At 38.2% G+C, this 22,197-nt stretch overlaps 1 protein-coding gene across 2 annotated transcripts in view; it reads left to right on the top strand.

Annotated features, from left to right (window-relative positions):
• Nucleotides 1–22,197, top strand: part of LOC118749315 (equilibrative nucleoside transporter 1) — a 501,843-nt gene that overhangs the window by 311,902 nt on the left and 167,744 nt on the right. For both annotated transcript variants that reach the window (XM_036484115.1, XM_036484120.1), the window contains exon 7: nt 16,565–16,689. In XM_036484115.1, coding sequence (XP_036340008.1) covers nt 16,565–16,689 — 125 coding nt within the window. The remainder of the gene's footprint in view (nt 1–16,564; nt 16,690–22,197) is intronic.

The following is a 22,197-nucleotide window of genomic DNA, read 5'->3' as shown; positions in this document are numbered from 1 at the left end:
GGGGGGAATAGTTGCAAACATATTTTTGCGACCAAGTGTAATAACATATTTAAATTTTTAATCATGGAAAAACCCTGTAGCTGCAGTCTTCATATGCAGAAGCCCCATTTTATTATTTTCATTTCAGCAACACTATGTTAAGACAGCATAGAACGAAATACGTTTTCCCCCACGCGATCGGACTCCTGCAAATGACGTTTTTGATGTGCCCCTCAGAATGGGCTGGCTGTAGATATTTCATCTATTTATATTATTACTAATGTGCTGTGAAAAGGACAGCCCATATGAAGTATGTTTAGTTATGCTTGCAACAATGCACTTTCAACATGGGCTGTTTGTACTTTAAGTCCCTCAGAATGGGCAGGCAACGCTGAATTCATTTTATATGCACTGTAAACAAAATTCTATCAAAATTTCAAGTCATCTGAAGTATGTTGACTTATAGGTGCAACAATGCACTTTCAACATGGGCTGTTTGTAATTTAAAACCATCAGAATTGGCAGGCAACCTTGAACTCATTTTATATACACTGTAAATAAAATTTTATAAAAATTTCAAGTCATCTGAAGTATGTTGACTTATAGGTGCAACAATGCACTTTCAACATGGGCCGTTTGTAATTTAAGACTATCAGAATTGGCAGGCAACCTTGAGTTCATCTTCTTTAACCTGTAGATAAAATTCTTTCTAAATTTCAAGTCATCTGAAGTATGTTGAGTAATCGGTTTTCATAAACATCTTTAATCGCCAAAAACGCATAATCAAGACCGCTGTTCAGCAGCCAGCCCTCCGGATCTCGATTTATATAATAACAAGCTAAGCTCACAAAAAATATCAATCGATCTGAAGTATGATGAGTTTTTTGGCCATGGGCTCTCCGGCTATTACGCCATCCCCAGTATTTTTGCGCAAAATCCACTTCCAAATTTTCAAGAAAGTGCATATTTCAAACCGGAAATCTATGTTTTAAATAACCACCCCTATGCTGCAACTCTTTCGTATTCGGATTTTGCTACGAATTGTAGAAATAGTACGTATTTTCGAACTTTCGAAATTCGTAACAATGGCATGCCTAAAAACGAACGAGTAAGCTTTTTTGCGTAATTTTGGTCGAAAACAATTCTGTGTCGGAGGCGAAGCAAGGATGTAAATCGATGTGTGTTTGCAGAAAATATTAGTGGTGTTCATTTAAATAGATAAATTTGCCTTTCGCATATACGTAGCTACGAATTACGAATTACGAAAATTCGGGTTCTAGAATAAGGGTGTAAAGCTTAATCCTTTGACTAGACGTATATGTTACAATTGTATGTTTCGGATCACGCGTTTGGACACGATAACCCAAAATCATTGTACAAATAACTGAACCGTACCCGATTTGTCTTACTTATGCATTTTTCTATAAAAAAATATAAAATAAAACTGCAGTATTTTTCATCTTATGTGGATAATTCTTGTCACAAAAGAGCCATTCTTTTTTATATCGGACTCCAAATTTAGTGTCACGCTTTCGATCGGCCTTTTTATGGGTTCTAAACATGAAATAAGCCAACACGTTTTCGAGGAATTTTCTTTTTTTTTTTCGTCGGAGATATGATCTGTCAAAGTTTCAATTTTTCGTGATTCTGTCTAATCAAATACTCTTCAAATCTTATATCTAGGATTCTTGTCATCGTAGAGACTTCATCTTAACGTCGGTTTAAAGCCAAAGAAACGGGCTTAGCGTTTCTATATGTACATATATAAGACGGTCATGATTATCCTAAAGCTAACTTAGCTATTAACAGTTGAACTTTTTGAAGTTGATTTGCATAGTGAAGAGCAGTAAATTAGGGATTTAAAATTACACCATCGTAATCCTTATTTAATTTTCTATAAAAAACATGGTTCAAGAAAATGAGGGTTACAAGTACTATTTTTTAAATATTTTTTTTACCAAGATGGTTTATTTTAAGAGAGTCGAAAATTTATGATGAGATATATTTAGCAAGGTGCTAAAATCGGGTTTTTGCAGAAATTTAAATTTGATTGCGACAAACCCATAGAAATGGGCGTGGCAAAATTTTATTGCAGATTTCGGCAGAATATCCCTTCGTTAATAGCAAAATTTAAGCGAATCAGAGACAAGACATAATATTTTTTTACGAAATCCCTCCGATTTAATAAAGAATGGCTCAAATACATAGTTTTGTGCTTGTATGTATGTACCTTAGGGCGGCCCTTATTTCGAAAAGAGCTCGGATTCTCGGTCTCACCCACTAGAAATGTGTGAATAGCCTGAAGACTAAACTTTATAAAGAAATACATGGGAAACTTTGAGCCACCTCTAAATCTTTTTTGATTGACCTAAAACTTTGTATAGTTTAGTCTTTAGGCTATTTACACATTTCTATGGGGTGAGACCGAGAATCCAAACACTTTTATTTTTCTCCATATAACTAAGGGCCATTCTAATGCACATATATATATTTTTAAGCAGCACCACATCTTTAGCAGAAAATTCCGAGAATCCAAAAAGTGGTACTGTTACGAGCTGTAGGTCATAATTTTAACTCGACCTCCTCCCTCTTCGACGCATAGCGGTACACCTATATATATGACCAGGGACCCAAAATAACCGTTATCACATTTTTCAAAAATAGAAAAGTCAAGGACAAAATATTGTTGTAGACAGGATTTTTCAAAGTTCTTGAGGTCCTCAGGACATTCTCTATAAGAATCCTTCGTGCCCTTTAATTTCCTAACTTTTTGAAAAAAGTCCAATATAAACGGTTAAAAGTTGACTTTTATTTTTTCAGTCAAATAATAACGGTTAAAATGTGACTTTTATTTTTTCCGGCAAAAATAAAAGGCTTGGCTAAATACCGAAAGAGCCTTCAGTCTAAATAAAGTAAATTTGGTACCAATCGATTCGTCTCGACTTCTAGGTTTCAAAAATATATAATTTGTCGCTATTGGGCTTCTGCGATTCAACAAGCGACACAAAAACTAGCTGAAGTCTGATTCACTTGGGTATATGTGCAAATATTAAGAGTACTCGTATAAACTTTTCGTATAACAAAAAGCATTGCTAGAATATGAAATTACCATAGGAATAACTGTATACCAATTCAATCGGTGTTGTTGGAATACTCGCACTTTTACTTAGGTACTATTTTCGTGACAAGTATTTCAGGTGCGACAACTCTTGGTTCCTCCTACAATCTGCACGGTATGTCAGACCAGGATATTCCGTAATGTGACATCAGTCAAGTGCAACACCTGCCTTCGCTGGTGGCACTTTAGGGCATGCTGAGGTCTGCGCACCACGCGAGATTGGACGGGGAACTTCGAGGGCCCGTGTTGCGCTGCTCGGTCGCAGATCTCAACTGCGACGCCACCCACCACCACCACAGGGCGTCAACCACCTCAGCAGCGCACACAGCCAATGGCGTCACGGCCACACATATATCTCACACCCCGCATCACCACACGTCTCCCGTACCACTCGAAGCTCCTTAAATTTAACGGTAACGGGCTACAGAGCAATATCGAGGAGATAACCGTCTTCATGGGAGGGCATGGTATATTGATAGCTGCGGTCCAAGAGACGAAGTTGCACAGAAATTCAACATTGTTGAATTGTGCCGGGTACAACGAGCACCGTCGAGATCGCGAGCGAGATAATGGTGGGAGCGATTACATGTCTAAATAACACAGGTCAACTCAACACACACAACCTCAACACAGGAATTCAACATACACAAACTAAACACACACGAACTTAACACATATCAACTCAACACACACTTGTTCAACACATGTGTTGGGTGTTGTAATTATCGATATTTGACGGTATTCTTTCTGCGTAGGCGGCCTTCTGCCGCACTTAGGGATTATAACCCTCACAAAGTAGAATTCTCTTTTTGTTTTGCGACGAAAAGAGGCTGAACACCTTTTGCAGAGAACACCTTTCTGCGTAGGCGGCCCGCGGCCTCGCTTAGGGATTATAACCCTCACAAAGTAGAGGTAAGTTAGTGTTGAACGAGCTTTTTCAGCAATGAAACTTGTTTTAACGGACTTACGTTATAATTTGTCCGACCAAAATTTGGAAACAATTTGTCTTTTAAAGCTAAATAACAATATTTTATAAAATAAATTAACTGCTTGAATGAAAAGACTTTGTTTTTGAACGTTTTGAAATACAATCATTTGTTCTTTTTTTTTGAAAATTGGGAGTAAAAAAGTTTTAATTTCGATCCGCTTGAATTGCAAATTGAAGATGTCATTGTTGATACTGAAGTTTTCATATGACCTATGTGTTTTAAATGATTTTGAATAACCAGTATAGTACGGACTTCTCGAAAACTATTATTAAATCAATTCCTCATCATATTTAATTACATAGAAAACATTCAAAGAAATACTCCACGGATCTTCATTAAGAATTGGCATTTAATATGTTGCTATCCCGGGCATCAAACGGCAGCTAGTTTTGGTCTCGTTTGCTGAGTCAGAACCCGAACATCAACAAATTATATATTTTTGAAATCTAGGAGTCAAGACGAATCGATTGGTACCAAATTTACTTTATTTAGACCTAAAGTTTTTTTGTTATTTAGTTAAGCCTTTTATTTTTGCCGGAAAAAATAAAAGTCACATTTTAACCGTTATTGTTTGACTGAAAAAATAAAAGTCAAATTATAACAGTAATTTTTTTTTCTCATAAAATAAAAGTCACAAAATAACTTTTTTCTCGAAACCTTTATTATAAAAGTCATAACCGGTTGGGTCCCTGTATATGACGTATATTTTGCGTCAGCAATTTGTCCACAAACATAAACATCGTATTACGTACTCTATCTCAGAAAAGCAAAAAACTGTATTTTCGAACCTTTGCACAGGTGTACCGACGACTTACAGTTTGGAGACTTTTCTTTTAGTATTTTCATCCAACTTCTATTTTCTTTTTTTTTCTTTTTTAAGAAATAAAAATTTTGCTGCTAGTGAATCTGGTAGCATGATTTTAGTTAAGTGTCATAAACTTGTTAAAAGACAATTTTTGTATCATGATTCATACCATGTAAATGCACCATAAATCAAGGCTGTTCAAAATTTTTATATTGAAGTGCAAATCGCAATGCACCTACAAATGCTTGTAGAACCTGCACTTACAAATGTAGAATATTTTGCTGATAGCGACCAGTGTATAGTATAATATTGTGTTACAAAAAATTATAGAACTTGTAGCTACAATCGAATCACTAATAACTTGTAGACTTGTTACAATTGTAAACATTAGCGGTATTCCCAAAATCTTGCAACGCCGTTGCACGTAGCACGGATTGCATAACTTGCAAACACCCAAAAACAAAATACATGGGAAGCAGCATTTCCTATCGCTGCAAAGTATGCAACGTCTGAACTAGGGCATTCAATCCCGAAGCATTTTAATAATCCCGGGATTTCGGGATCCAAAAATTATAATCCCGGGATCCCGGGATTTTTCGGGATTTGGGCTTTATCATAACATTTAACAACATTGCATTTAACAGTAGGTTCGCCTTTTTTAAACCACACAGATTCATTGTCACCGTTTTTGGTCTTACAGGGAGCATAATTCACGTTAGTAAAAGAGTCCGTAATTTAATGTCTAAATATTTTTATAGTATTCTTAAATATATATATTGATTGTAAAAACCCCTTACTAATATCTACAGAAATTTATTTTACACAAAACGCCAACAAAGTAAAATGAGGAACAACCCTTCCACACTGTATAATCTTGTCGTGTTACCAATTGCTACCAGATTTTTCGTTCACATGCTCACTTTGAATCAAAATTTTGATGTTCTGTATATCTAGTTTTTCATGTCAAATTAATTAATTTTTTCGTTTTCAGCATCTCTTTTATTCCGTAAATAACTCAGTAAAAATCTCTGGATCCCGGAGCTGTAATCCCGGGATTTCGGGACATGGAAAAGTGTCCGGGATCCCGGAATCCCAGGATTCTGGATCCCGGGATTGAATGACCTAGTCTGAACCCATGCACATATTTTGCAAAAAACCATAAAAAGATAAATTGGACTCTGTGCTAGCTGTTCTGTTGTTGGAGCTGCCACATATTTCTCTCATTCCTCTCATCTCGCTCACTTCATTTTTACAACGCTTTTATCAACTTGCAATGTTGTATGTCCAGACCACCATTTATGCTATAAATATAGCAAAGGTATATAAGGCAAACCTAGTCTATATATCAACCTCGTCGTAGGTATCATATCAAAGACATACAATTAGAAAAACTCTAGAGGTAGATGTCGCCCCGCCAGAAGAAGTTAAATATTGCGCCTAAAAGTATGCACTACATACGCTACGGCGGAAATGGACGACACGCCATTTCTTTAAATTAAATTAATTGCTCCTATATGTTGAACATTAGACTGCATCACTCCCCATACCACCAAAAAATAGGTACTGTTTTCCATTGGAATTATAAAATCTATTATAGTACCAGGTTGACCGAGCTTTGCCCGGAGTGCATATACCTTTTAAAGCTTGCCAGATTTGGATAGCTTTAAAAAAATATTTTGGAAATAAACAAAAAAGAATTGGATTTCCGTATCTATTAAGTAAATTCTTTACTCAAAAATTTAGGTGGCAACCCTATTCCGAAATACGCTTGAATGAGAGGTACATATCTTGAGCGTATGTGTTAGGGCTGATGATACCCGGGTACCCGGTTACCCGGGTATTACCCGGGTGCCCGGGTAATTCGGGTAATGCCCGGGTACCCGATTACCCGGGTATTACCCGGGGCTTTTATTACCCGGGTAGTCGGGTATTACCCGATTTGCCCGGGTACCCGGGTAATATACATATGTTGGTGCCGGTTAAACGAAAAACACCCGGGTAATGCGACATAAAGCTTCTTGTATAATCTTTTTGGTGAGGATAAATATTTTTTCAGTGAGAAAATTTTTTTTTATAATTATTTTTTTATGTCTAGAGTGTACGCGACTATGTACACCTAACCGCTTGCCTGAGTAGACGGAGACAAGAAAAGTAAATTAAAACATTAGTTTCTGTACTTAAATTCAAACTTCTAATTTTTGTAAATGCATATACATACATGCATGTGTACATATGTATGTATGTATGTATATTTTAAAGAATATTAAATATTAATATTTTAAAACAGGGACTGAGAACGAAATGTATGATCGAAACTAAATGCCATTGTCGTAGTTTTGTTCCCAAGAACGCGTCAAAACCAAAACCAAAATGAGAACAAAACTGACGAGAACGTTCTCATTGGGAATTATATAAGAACTAAACCCTGTGGTAGGCCACTTCTGGTACAAAAAGTAAGGTGACAAAGCCTTATGCTATTCATTCACCTAAAGATTTTGTACTTTTATTGTATCAGCTTGTTCAAATTATAGTTCCTTTTCTCATAATATTTAAAGCTTTTAAAATCACAATTATTTAATGAAGTTTCCTTAATACGAGAAGTAGGTTGATGAACGTATTGTTGTGAAATAATTGTGGAAGAAATTTTAAAATTTTTTTCATTCCAACACAAAAATTGCCTCAACTGTCGGTCATCGTTTAGATTCGCAGGTGGGTGTGTCTCAATAATTTTATTTGTTACCGATCCGATATCTGTACGTGCATTACCAACTTCGTAAATATTAATATTTTAGACATGCCTAAAACAAGCTGGGTTTGGAAGTACGCTTGTGTGATGAATGACGGATTTGTCAAGTGCAATGTATGTGTTGTATATTATAATATTTCCCCATATGGTACGGAAGATTCTTATAGATTTTCCCTATGTACGTTCGTTTGCGTTATATGATCGTAAATGCGTTTAATTTTCACCTCTCCACATTTTTTCGGGTGCCCGGGTACCCGGGTAATTACCATACTGCCCGGGTACCCGGTCTACCCGGGTTATAAAATACCCGGGTACCCGGGCTACCCGGGTAATTCAATACCCGGGTAGGGCTTCACCCGCTACCCGGGTACCCGGGTAGCTCATTACCCGGGTGAAATCATCAGCCCTAGTATGTGTACTATGTATACAAAAAAAAAAATTGATTGAGATAAACAAAAAAAATTTGTATTACAAGGAAGCGTGGCAGCCCTGATGGAAAATATTTTCTGACCATAATAAGTTCTCAACAACACTTCATTTGATATCCATATTGCGATGTTTTAGATAAATTGTGGGGCATTGAAAATAAGTGGCAACCTTACACTATTATCCTAAGACATAACATTTTGTGTATAGGGAAAGCATTATTTAGGAACCTTCTCTTGGTACCTATGAAGAGTAATATTTTACCTTTTTTTCTAAACAAAAAATTAAATAAATATGCGATTCAAAATAGGTGGAAACCTTATTAAAAATATTTTTGAATTCGGGATCTTTAAAATACCTTCCGTTTGATACCCATATTATGATATCTTAAATATTAGGTAACTAATTTCGAATAGGTGGCTACCTTATACGAGTCTTCTCGGAGATATTGCCTATTCAGATAACCTTAAAATCCAAAACATTATATGTGTACAAAATTTCATCAAAATCGTTAGAGCCGTTTCCGAGACCCCTATGGATATATATATATACAAGAATTGCTCGTTTAATGTAATAAGATTTTAAGACGTCCACCAAAATATTTCGGAAAAATATTAAGATTTAAGTTAGCTGAACCGATTTGAAAATACCCCCAAAAATGGGGGTTTTTTATAAATAAAAATAGTTTTTTTTTGAAAAAATCCCCTCAAATGACAAAACAGTTTAAGCTTAAAAAATTTGCACAAATATATTTAAAAAAAAAATAATAAAAAATGAACGGAATCGTAATAAAATAAAATACCTTCAAAAATGGAGTTTTTTATGAATAAAAACAGTTTCTTACAGAACTTTTTGAAAAAAGTCCCCTCAGATGAGAAAGCAGATTAGGCTTAAAAAATCTGCCTAAAAATATTTAAAAATCTTTTCAACCGAATCGTAATAATGAGGTTTTTGATGCTATTTGTAACTTTTATCAAAGATTGGTATAAGAAAAACTTGAATAACTGAACCTAAACTCTCCCGATTTAGACTTGTGAGGTATCATTGGACAGGTATTTTCTCACCCTTTTTATTTCTTTGCTAATAAACTCATTCAAACGAACATCATTCAAAGTTGAATTAAGATGTGTTGGTATTTGAAAACAAAAATATTGGGGTACGAATGACTTTTTTTACACATAAATAAAAATAGTGGAAAATACCTTACTACCGATATCCCATAAGTCTAAATCAGAATAGTTTTGGCCCAGTTATCTAAGTTTTTCGTAAATCAGTCTTTGAAAAAAGTAAAAAAAAAACAGCATCAAAAATCTCATTATTACGATTCGGTTGAAAAGATTTTTAAATATTTTTAGGCTGATTTTTTAAGCCTAATCTGCTTTGTCCTCTTAGGGGACTTTTTTCAAAAAGTTCTGTAAGAAACTATTTTTATTCATAAAAACTCCATTTTTGAAGGTATTTTCAAATGGGTCCAGCTCGCTTAAATCTTAATATATTTCCGAAATATTTTGGCGGACGTCTTAAAATATAATAAATTTTGTAATCCCGGCGGAAAACCCGCGACTTTTTTTTGGTGATGCAGTCTAATGTACATATGTAGTATGTACCTTACAAACCATTTTTTCGGAGTATTCTGAATTGTAGAAAAATTTTAAAGAACTCGTAAAGATCTCACCCGATTTTTTACCGAATTTTCTAAAATGAAATAAATTGTACACGCTTCGATCCTTTTACGAAATTTCGGAAGAAAATCGGTAAAGCTATGAAAATAATACTGCTATATGAAGTATTTCTTGCAGAATTTTTTCAGAATTTTCTTTATTTTTCTTACGGAAATTTCTTTACGAGTTCGTGTCAACCACTTTATACAATTTTCTTTGAAGGTTCGTAAAAAAATCGTTACAACAATGAGATACTCTTAAATATTTCGTTAAGATTTCTAGAACTTTGGATTCCAGGGTATATACTTAAAGTGAGAAAACAACATTTTCTGTTCTCTTTTCACTGCAAATTGATTTTTTTTTAATATCTATTGACAAATTTTATACAGATAAGACTAAAAAGTAGAAAATAAATAAAATAAAAAACTTTTTAATATACCACGCTTTTATAAATGGACTAAAAATTAGAAAATAATATATCTCAGTCCCATAGAATTTGTTTTGAACACTTTTGATTTTGAAATTTTAGCAAAAGTCATTTTAAACAATTTATGAGATTTTATTTTTTTTTAAATTATACTTGCATTTGTTTGTTGGATCTGCTTATTTTACATCTATTAAGCCTAACAACAAGTTTAAAAATCTTTCGTCTAATTTTACAATAATGTAGCTCAAACCCTGGGGTTGAGCCCTGTTGGTTTAACTTCGCTCAATTAAAGGCTGGTAGATCTCTTCATCGCAGGCGTGTTATATTTGTTGTGTTGCACAGGCCACTTGCCAGTGGATTTGGGTGGTTACGCAGTTTAATTTTGTATTTTTCTCTGTTGCTGTCGATTACAGATTTAACCATCGGTATACCAAGGTCTCTATGTATATTTTCATTGCGGACATACCACGGTGCTCCCGTTAAGGCCCTTAGCGTTTTATATTGGAATCTTTGGATCCTGTCAATGTTGGTTGCACAGGTCGTACACCACAGTTGAATACCATACATCCATATAGGCTTAATCACTGTATTATGTACAAGTACTTTACAATCTAGTTTCAGTTTTGATTTACTGTTTATAAGCCAGTTCACGCTAGCTGACTTTAGCTTCATTTGTGTAATCGTGGAAATTTTAGCAAAAGTCATTTTAAACAATTTATGAGATTGAAATTGACAAGTGTGGGACGCATTTAATAGACCTGAATTGATAGTAATATATATGTATGTATGTGGGTTAGAGGGCTGCATGAATTCATTCAAACTTCTAGCCAAACAGAGTACAGTAGATTTGAATATTTTACTTCACATACAAAACACTCAGCGGTTGGAACTTTGTAAGTTATGAATATACATTTTGTTTTATATTTTCTACCTTCAAATGGAAGAATGTCAATAAATGAATAGTTAACATTCAAATCATTCAAACTTACTTCGGTAAAAGTTTTTTTCTACAAACAAATTTTTTCCTATGTAATAGCCCACTAGAACTTGAAGGGAGATCTCCCTATGTGAGGAATAAAAAAGTACTCACCTTAACCTGATTTCTGAGCAATAAGGAAGATTTGTCGGTTTTGTACTCTTTTATTACTCGTTTAGGAATCAAATAGGAGCGACCGACGAAATAATACTCCCTGAGGCATGACTTGGGACCAATAAACGAGATTTGTCGGTTTTGTCCTCCTGTATTTCTCGCTCAGGAGCGTAATGAGAGATCTCCTAAGCGAGCAATTAAAGAATGCTCCCTGAGGCGTGATTTGGGAGCAATAAGCGAGATTTGTCGGTTTTGTACTCCGTTATTACTCGTTTAGGATTAAAAAGTGATGGCTCCTAAGCGATAAATCCAAGATTATTCTTTTTGATTGAAAGGAGAGCAATACGCACCTCGTTCAAAAGAAATTTTGTGTTCTTGGAAAAATTTATCATAGAAAAAAAAAACCAACAGAAAATATTTCTTATAGACGCATAAGGAGGACACAATAATCTAATTTGGATAGCACACAGATTTTAATAAAAGTCCGTTGGTATGTACCTCAACTTTTGTTTAAATATATTAAGTATTGTCTTACTTATAAATATACCGTTAAATACTTTTCAGATTGCGCAAATTAGTGTTTGCATTTAAGTGTGACCCCCGGGTTTAAACATTGCATGGGTGACAAAGATGTCAGATAAGCAAAGTCACCTTCACAATTTCCCCGCTTGGTGGATTCCTGAACTGGCAAGCATCCTTGACACCCAGGAAATCATATACGAGTACATACTTATATGTGCATATAATTCAAATCTTATCTTACCGTTTTGTTATTATTATGTTTTACTTTCATATGATTTCTCTGCAATATAATTCTAAAATTAAGCAATTGTGTAAGACATATCATTTATATTTTATCTGATCTCGTACTTATAATTGTTAAGATCTTGTAAAATTGCACAAATGCACATGATTAAAAAGTTAAATAAAAAATTTAATAAATAGCAAAATCTATTTGGCTAATTTAAAATGTTCGTTATCATTGCTCTGTTATTACTCCTATAGGAGGCTTTCGGGATGCCTCTAATGGGAGCACTCCCTTATTTCTCGTTCGGGAGGACTATGGGATGTTTTCTATGTGCACTCCCTTGTTGGTTTTTTTTGGGAGGTAACTATGGGAGTACTCCCGTATTGCTCCATTAGAAGGTTTGTGGGATGATAACTCTGTGTGTGCTCCCCGATTGCTCGTTTAGGAGGTAAAAGGGATTACTCCCCCTCCTAGGACATCCAATGTTAAAGGGAGTATACGAAATTACATGCTTATACACAGAAGCATAGGGAGCAATGGGGAGTATTCGTATTCTCCCAAGGGAGTACTCACCGATTAATCGTACGATGCTCCCAAGTTGTACTGGGTATGTGCATAGAAAAAATTTTTTGGATATTCATACAAAAAATTGTTATTTATTTAAATTCAATTTATTTTCACTTTGTTTGAATATTGTAATGTCGCCACAAATATCAGAACAGCTATTCACTCAAATTCAAAGAAATTGGAAGCCAAAATCATTCATTCGTTTTGTATATGAATAATTCATAAGCCGTTTTGAATGCATTCATGCAGCCCTCTAATGTGGGTATATGAATAACGACCTTAAAATCGATTTCAAATTTGTACTTTCTCAGAAATTTTAGGTCTATGTTATGTAGTTTCACGATGCAGCGAAACAAAGGTGACGCCTTCTGCGGATCGCTAATCCCCTCTTTCTCGATTTGACAGCATCCACCCTTTCGCTGACGTTACATTATTATTTTTTCGCACTAGTGATGAATAATGAATTTTCATATTGTACCTATTTGTCGAAAAGTTGTGCCTAAAAGTAGATACGCGTACGTAAACAGTAAACATGTATTTTTATGTGCATATATTTTTGATAGTTGGTGGACTACATCTTCCTACTGCACCCTAACAACTTTTCGCCTTACATTAAACAATATTTTACTACGTTCTAAATGTATTTAAAGTAATGTGCTTGTACCGAATGTACGTTCAAATTTTGAGAAGCTGAAGAGTAGGTACAATTCAGCCTAGTTTTACATCACTATTTCGCACCACTTGTTCGCTTCTTCCTCTTTTTCTTCAAAATTATTCTTTACACTCTCATTCTCATAATAATATGACGTCACACCCAATTGCTCTCAGCTCGATTGGCGCAATCTTGTATTCTATCATTCTTGATGTAGTTTCACTATTGTCAATGAAATCTAATTCTTTGTATTGCATGCGCTCCACGTTTTTCGTTTTCGATCTCATAAATTGTTTATAATGACTTTTGCTAAAATTTCAATATCAAAAGTTATCAAAACATATTTTATTGGACTGAGATACAGTGAAAGCTCTCATAAACGGACCAAGGTGGGCAAGGAAGGGTTCTTTGGCGCCACTGTCGGAGAATTCAGCCTCCACGACGAAACATCCGATAACCGACTGAGGCTGATCGACTTAGCCGAGGCCCGAAACATGGTAATATGTAGTACTAGGTTCCAGCATAAGAACATCCACCAAGCGACATGGCTGTCTCCAGATCGAAAAACGAGAAACCAAATCGATCATGTTGTGATAGAAGGAAGGCATGCTTCATGCGTTTTAGACGTACGTACACTCCGAGGGCCAAACATCGACTCGGACCACTATCTTGTTGTAGCCAAGATACGCACCCGCCTCTATGCTGCAAAAAATGAGCGCCCAACAATGCAAGGAAAGCTTAATGTCGAAAGGCTGCAGACAGACAGACAGCCAGTGCTTTCGCTACTCGACTCACACACCTGCGCTCTGACAGCACTCTTCAACAATCCGACATACTTGAGCAGTGGAACCACATTTCCCGATCAGTAAGTACCGCCGCCGAAGGAGTAGCTGGATTTCATCGAGCCCGTTTCAAGACCGGGGCGAACTCCTGTAAGAACTACAATGGCGACCTAGTGACCGATGTCCAGAAAATACTTAAATTGTAGAGGGAACACTTTTACAACCTACTGAATGGTAGGAGCGCTGAAAGTAGTGACGAAGACGAACCCGAGTCACCAGTCGATGATGATGGAGTAGCTGTCCCACCGCCTGAATATGACGAGGTACGAATAGCAATTACGCGGCTGAAAAACAACAAAGATGCTGGAGCTGACGGCCTGCCAGCCAAGCTATTCAAGTACGGCGGCGAGGAGCTGATGAGGTGCATGCATCAGCTCGTATCCAGAATATGGTCAGATGAACACATGCCCGACGACTGGAATTTAAGTGTGCTCTGTCCAATCCACAAGAAAGGCGACCCCGCCATACGCGCCAACTACCGCGGAATCAGCCTTCTAAGCATAGGTTTTAAGGTCTTATCAAGTGTATTGTGCGAAAGACTGAAGCCCACCGTCAACGAACTGATTGGACCTTATCAGTGTGGCCTGGAAAATCCACCATAGATCAGGTATTCACAGTACGCCAAATCTTAGAAAAGACCCGCGAGAATAGGATCGACACACACCATCTATTTGTCGATTTCAAAGCCGCTTTCGACAGCACGAAGAGAATTTACCTCTATGCCGCGATGTCTGAATTTGGTATCCCCGCGAAACTAATACGGCTATGTAAAATGACAATGAGCAATACCACCTCCTCCGTCAGAATAAGGAAGGACCTCTCCGAGCCGTTTGATACCAAACGAGGTTTCAAACAAGGGGACTCCCTTTCGTGTGATTTCTTTAATCTGATGTTGGAGAAGATAATAAGAGCCGTAGAACTAAACCAATCAGGCACAATACTTTACAAGAGCGTCATACTGCTGGCGTATGCCGACGACATCGAATTAAATTTTTTTCTATTCTACAGAATTTTTCCTTTTAATTAATACCCATATTGCTACTCTACAATGCACCAAATCTTGTAAATATTTTTTTTATTCAATCATATTCTAGAAATTTCAAAGTCCTTTAAAAAAATCCTGACGTCAGAGAGAAAAATTAAAAACGCAGTTATACTATATTTGGCTCCTAGTTTTGTGAATATATTGATTTTATCGTGTGTTTTAAAAATTTTTGGTTTGAGTCGCACTGTGTAATCCGTGCATCTTGCAAGACTTCGAGAATACCCCTATTGTGTTACAGGCCTCTGATATTTGCATCCTAAAATTTGCCATTTAGCATCAACGTGCTCAGAACGTTTTACAGTACGAGCGGTGTTTGTGTTTTTTACAGTTAATTCAATGCTTAAAGCAGACAAAAGGCTGAATATAAAATAATAAATAAAATTATAGTTTAAAAAACTAAAACCTTCCTATTACAATTGCCATTCGTACTGTCATCAGGTATGTAACTTGAGAATAGAAATCGCTGCATCTTTTATGCGCATCAATATTACATAGTTACATCCCGAGCTAATAAAAGGAAGGTAAAAAGGTGTTTGGTTGGTCAACACATGATTTGGTTATAGTTACATTATTTGGTTATACAGTATCGGTCATATCTATAGCACGCCATTTCAAAGTGATATTGTGTGCCACTTATGTTTATTTATTTATTTTTAAGAATTTTCAATTAAAATACAGTTCTTTATCTAACAAAACCCATATAAACCCAAGTTTAAAAACTTATAGAAAACTACAAAAAAGTGCAACAAATTTTCACCTAAATTTCAAACTTTTTTCTCGGAAGTGTTTGAATTTTTCTGAATACACAGTTTTATAGCCCAATCAATTTTAGTCTGATAATGTGCAAGTTTCAAGTGGCTAAAAGTTACCGCTGATTTTTTAGAATTTTTTTCGCCAAGGATGTTGCGGTTTTCTTCCATATACAAATAAATTGAGTTTATTCATTATATGGAAGCCAATGCGACAAAAAAAATTCTAAAAAATTAACGGTAATTCGTAGCCACTTGAAATTTGCACATTATCAGACTAAAAAACTGTGTCCTCAAAAAAATTCTATCACTACCGAGAAAAAAGTTTGAAATTTAGGTGAAAATTTGTTACACTTTTTTGTAGTTTTCTACTAATTGTTGAACTTGGGTATATATGGGGTTTGTCCGAAAAGGAACAATATTTTAATTGAAAATTCTTAAAAATATATAAATAAACATAAGTGGCACACAATATCACTTTGAAATGGCGTGCTATAGATATGACCGATACTGTATGTAGTTACTAAATCATGTTTTGTGAGAAATATCTTTAGCTGAGTTTTTTCTGGGTGTATGACCTTTTTCGGACGGTATAATAACATATTAAGGGTTAAAAGAGAATGAGCATTAACTCCATCCAAGCGCACCGTGTAATTTTTTTTGGTTTTACATTAAATATTTATTATACTACATAACATAAACATGTTCTTATAATTATAGATATAAAAAAATCATCGGATACATTTATTATACAAAATCAGAATTTATTTACTTCAGTTACCTGTTTTCTGACATTCAATTTATTCGCAATGCTGGGCAGTTTGACAACATCCTGGGTTCAGTGGGTAAGTACTTATTTCAGTATAATTTCGAAATAATTTTCTGAAAATGTTTTTAAGTATTTGTTACACATCATTGCCTTATTTTATTCACCCAGGCTCTTACCAACCATTTTTTTATTTTACAGGAGAAGCAAATTACGTTATATACAGTATCAAAAACAGGAAAGCTTTTGGCATGCAACTCCATTGTTTTTGGTACTAACACTTTAAAATCTTTTTTGAAGGTATACTGCCAAAATCTGTAAAAACCGCAGTTTCGAAAAAGTGTTGGTTAGAGCCTTTTTCAATTAATCGTTTATTATTGCAAAAAACGTTTCAGTTTGGCACAATTTTGAAGTGAAACTTCTTTAACGGCGGTTGGTTGGTTGGGAGTAGGGATGTCCAATATTCATCTATATTCGATTTTATCGATGATAAGACGTAAAATATCGATGTTTTATAACCGATTGCGGACTATGTAGAATATCGTAACATCGATACCTTGCACACATAATCGAAGTGCCGATTATTCCAGATATTCACTGTTAATACATACATACATAAATATGTAATTACAGGTGACGATATACCTGAACGTGGTTGTACGTATGTAAAACTATAATTCATATAAAAGGCGAAGGTAGTAAAATATTTGATTTGATTTTAAGTTTTTAGATAAATTTTTTTAAACAAATCTGAAACTCTTATACATAATTTCGAGGAAAAAATGAATGAAAACAAATAATGTTAAAATTTGCGCGAACGCTTCCAATAGAACGGCTTACTTCTGATGAGCACAGGAACAATTCCGTATTTTAGAATGATATCGATATTGTGTAAAATTGATGATTGTCGGTCGATGAAAATTGAGGATTGATGTTGACCCTCCGATCGATGTTGAATCACCGATGAAAAAATCGATGATTTCTCATCATCGCCCATCCCTAGTTGGGAGTAAATGGGCAAATTCAACGGAAATTGCACACGGAAGTGGAGCAACGGAAATGATGCAACGGAATTGGTGCAACGGAAATGATGCAACGGAAATGATTGGGGCTGAAACAAGTGCTTCTTGAGTGTATGCACATGGTGTTAATTTAACAAAAATTTGCTAATAAAAGGTTAAAGAATAACACTTAGAAAAGGACCAATACAAGAATGAAAGTAAAAGTGACTACGTACATAGATCATTCCCACGACAGCCGGTTCTACGTACCGGAATGACTCGGGTTTCACCCGACCAAGGGCTGTCGTTACGGCGATCTAACCCCGTTTGGGTCGGCGAAGTATCTCAGAAGTTGTCCGTCCATAGGGCAACATTCACTACGCATTCTCCTACTCAGGGCTGGCATCGAGTCAAACCCTGGGCCAGAAATATACACCTGCTGTGTATGCCGAAGACGATTACACCACAACTCCACCTCAGTCAAGTGTAATGCCTGCGAGGGGTGGAGTCACCTCAGGGTCTGCTCGGGACTACGGACACACAGACAGTGGACCACGTCTTACGTGGCCCCCTGTTGCTCAAACAGAGCAGCCTCCACGGCAAACCATAGTCCGCCCGTGCAGCCCCACACACTCACACAGCAACCACACACAGTCGCCACTACACAACAACATAATAACACCACAGACCGTACCACAGCCACCACAGACCACATAACACACACAACCGCACCACCACCCACACGCCGCCGCCAACAACTCTTGGTTCCCCCTACAATCTGCACGGTATGTCAGACCAGAATATTCCGTAATGTGACATCAGTCAAGTGCAACACCTGCCTTGGCTGGTGCCACTTTAGGGCATGTTCAGGTCTGCGTACCACGCGAGATTGGACGGGGAATTTCGAGGGCCCGTGTTGCGCTGCTCGGTCACAGACGTCAATTGCGACGCCCCCCACCACCACCACAGGGCGGCAATCACCTCAGCAGCACACACAGCCAACGGCGGCAAGAACATACACCTCACTCACACCCCACATCACGACACGTCTCCCGAACCACATGAAGCTCCTCCAATTCAACTGTAACGGGCTACAGAGCAAGATTGAGGAGATAACCGTCTTCATGTGTCGGCATGGTATATTAATAGCTGCGGTCCAAGAGACGAAGTTGCACAGCAATTCAACTTTGTTGAATTGCGCCGGGTACAACGTGCACCGTCGAGATCGCGAGCGAGATAATGGTGGTGGCTTAGCGTTCATCACGCACCACACCGTGCAGTATCGTCTTATCGAAGCAGACATCGACCGCAGGGATACCACCCTAGAATGTCAGGGCATCGCTATCCGGTCAGGCGATGTCGAGCTCGAAATATTCAACATATACATACCCCCCTGTCACCTGCTGCCCGGCAGGATATCACCCTGATATAGGTGCGCTCCTCAGAGGTGAAAACCGTATGGTAGTAGGTGACTTTAATGCGCACCACGATCTTTGGCACTCAAGCCTGTCAAACGATCGTAGGGGAACAGACTTGGCTGAGCAGATAGACGATTCGACATTCTGCACAATGAACGACGACGCACCCACCAGGATTATGGGTAACTGCAGTAGCTCGCCAGACATCACAATAGTCAGCGCTGGTCTGATAAACAGCATAACGTGGCGACCTATGCTGACTCTAGCATCAGACCATCTACCCATAGTCATCTCGATTGATAAACCAACCGACTTTGCCTCCGCCAAACACCGGACCTATATCAACTTTTCCAAAGCTGATTGGAAAGGTTACGCGGAGTTTACTGAAAACACCTTCGCAGCGCTCCCCACACCAACCGACGTCCATCTCGGTGAACGTAAGTTCCGCAGGGCTATCACTGCTGCTGCAGCTCGCTTCATACCGGCAGGACGTATATCGGACCCACGTCCAAACTTCCCTGCCGAAGCGGCTGTTCTAGCTGATGAGCGTGATAGCCTTCGTCAGGCCGATCCCGGAGATCCCCGTATCAGGGATCTCAACGCGGAGATTCGGCAACTTGTAAACGTACATAAGCGGAAGAAGTGGGAGGAGCACCTGAAGACTTGTAATTTCACCTCCGGTGTGAGCAAGCTTTGGTCAACCGTGAGGTCATTGTCTAATCCGACGAAGCACGACGCCAGAGTCGAAATTTCCTTCGGCGACCATGCTTCGTCGGACCCGGAGCGATGCGCGAGCTATTTTAGCCGGCAGTTCATACTGCATCCTCCGGTAGACAAAGCCAAGCGTCGAGTGACCAGAAGGCTGCACAAACTGTCAACAACTTGTGCCCCCTTTGCTGTGAAGTTCAGGTGGCCATCGGGAAGGCGAAAGCCTCCAAAGCCATGGGTCCCGACGGAATATGCATGCTGATGCTGAAAAATTTGGGTCCTGCGGGGGTAGCGTACCTAACGGAGGTCCTCAACCTGTCAACCTCTCATCATCCCAGACATCCGGAAGGTGGGGAGAGTGGTCCCACTGCTCAAACCGGGGAAACCCGCCAACAAAGGAGATTCGTATTGTCCGATTACACTCCTTTCCCCGGTAGCGAAGACACTCGAGGCCTTGCTACTCCCGTACTTCACAAACCACCTGACCCCAGCGAAGCATCAGCATGGTTTCCGTAAAGTGCACAGTACAACAACAGCACTTAACGCCATAAACACTCAGATAACTCGTGGCCTTAACCGTACCCGTCCCGGTGGTCGGCAAATTATCTGAGTGGTCGACATTCATCGGTAACATTTAGAGACAAAACGAGTAAGCAGCGAAAAATAAAACAGGGGGTTCCTCAGGGTGGTGTCCTTTCCCCGCTACTGTTTAACTTTTATATTTCAAAGCTCCCTCAACCACCAGAGGGAGTCTCGATTGTCTCCTATGCCGACGACTGCTCGATCATGGCGACTGGGAATGGAATTGATGACCTGTGTTTGACTTTCTCGCTTCTTCACTGCCAAGTGTCTAGCCCTCTCCCCTACGAAATCCTCCGCGACCCTGTTCACAACCTGGACGAAGGAGGTCAGGCTACCGCTGGGGATTCATGTCGATGACACACCAATTCCGACGGTGAATAACCCCAAAATACTCGGAGTAACATTCGACAGCCTGCTCTCCTTCTCTGCGCACTCAACCGCTATTGTCAATAAAGTACAGAGCCGCAGCAAGGTCCTCAAGTCGCTAGCCGGCAGTACTTGGGGCAAAGACAAAGAAACGTTGCTGGCAACATACAAGGCAATAGGCCGGCCGGTTTTGAACTACGCAGCGACAGTGTGGTCGCTAGGGACTAGTAGGACGCAGTGGACGAAGCTACACACGGTACAAAATACGGCACTTAGGACAGCGACAGGATGCCTCCTGATGTCGCCTGAACACCACTTGCACGGCGAGGCGCAAATGCTCCCAGTTAAGGAGCATAACATAATGCTCTGCAAGCAATTCCTGATCGGGAGCCACAGAAGTGGCCACCCAAACAGACAGCTGCTTGCAGAGGAGCCCTCGCCTAGGCACGTCAGGAGGCATCTATATGAACTGACGGACGAAGTCCAGAGGTTCATTAAGCAACCTCTAGACCCGACAGCGTACAGACAGGCCCTGAACGGCATTCACAGGGACTCAGTCTCGAGTTATGTAGACTCTAGACCTGTGAATGCCGTTCTAGGCATACCACCCCCGGACATAGACGAGACAGAGCTTCATCTGCCTCGGGAGACACGCACTACACTCGCTCAACTTCGCTCTGAGGATGTGCCGAACGAATGTCCGGCATGCGGAGAGACCCCACATGACTCGAACCATCTCTTCGCATGCCCGGAAAACCCGACAACCCTAACGGCCTTGTCCCTGTGGACAGATCCCACAGAAGCTGCACGCTTCCTAGGGTTGCCGTTAGTGGAACTTGACGACAACGACTGAGATACCAACCGATCTGGGCGGGGTTGTTGTAGCCGCTACAACAACAACAACAACGTACATAGATAAAGAAAAGGATAAAGGCAAAGGTAAAAATAAAAACCAAAAACAAAGATGCGTAAAGATAAAGGCAAAAATGAAGACCAAGGTAAATTTAAACACTTATTTATATAAGGGCAAAGGTGAAGGGGAATATGTAGATGAAGAAAATGATAAACATAAAAGTAAAGGCAAAGAGGAGGATGAGGATACCGATAAAAGTAAGGATGAAAATAGGGGAAGAAAGATTACAACAAAGGTAATTAAAGAGGAAAGGATATAGAGAGGTGCTCAATCTGAGAACTTTTTTGGGATTTTAGAGTTTTCGGGATTCTAGGGACTTATCGATAACATAATCGACATTTTTATAGGTTTTGCTATCGAAATTTTTTATCAATATTGTTATCAATTTTGCTATCGATATTTTCGGAACCTATCGGTATAATAATCGAAATTCTTATCGATATTTTTATCGCTTTTGTAATCGACATTTTTAACTGTTTTGTTAGCGATATTTTTTATCGATTTTGTTATCGATATTTATCGATTTTGTTATTGATATTTTTATCGATTTTATTATCGATATTTTTATCGATTTTATTATCGATATTTTTATCGATTTT

Source organism: Rhagoletis pomonella, unplaced genomic scaffold (genome assembly GCF_013731165.1).
Source record: "Rhagoletis pomonella isolate Grant_MI unplaced genomic scaffold, Rhpom_1.0 Rhpom_scaffold_00001, whole genome shotgun sequence".
NCBI classification, from domain to species: Eukaryota; Metazoa; Arthropoda; class Insecta; order Diptera; family Tephritidae; genus Rhagoletis; species Rhagoletis pomonella.
The sequence above is the reverse complement of the archived record's forward strand: the minus strand, read 5'-3'. Positions and strand labels throughout refer to the sequence as shown.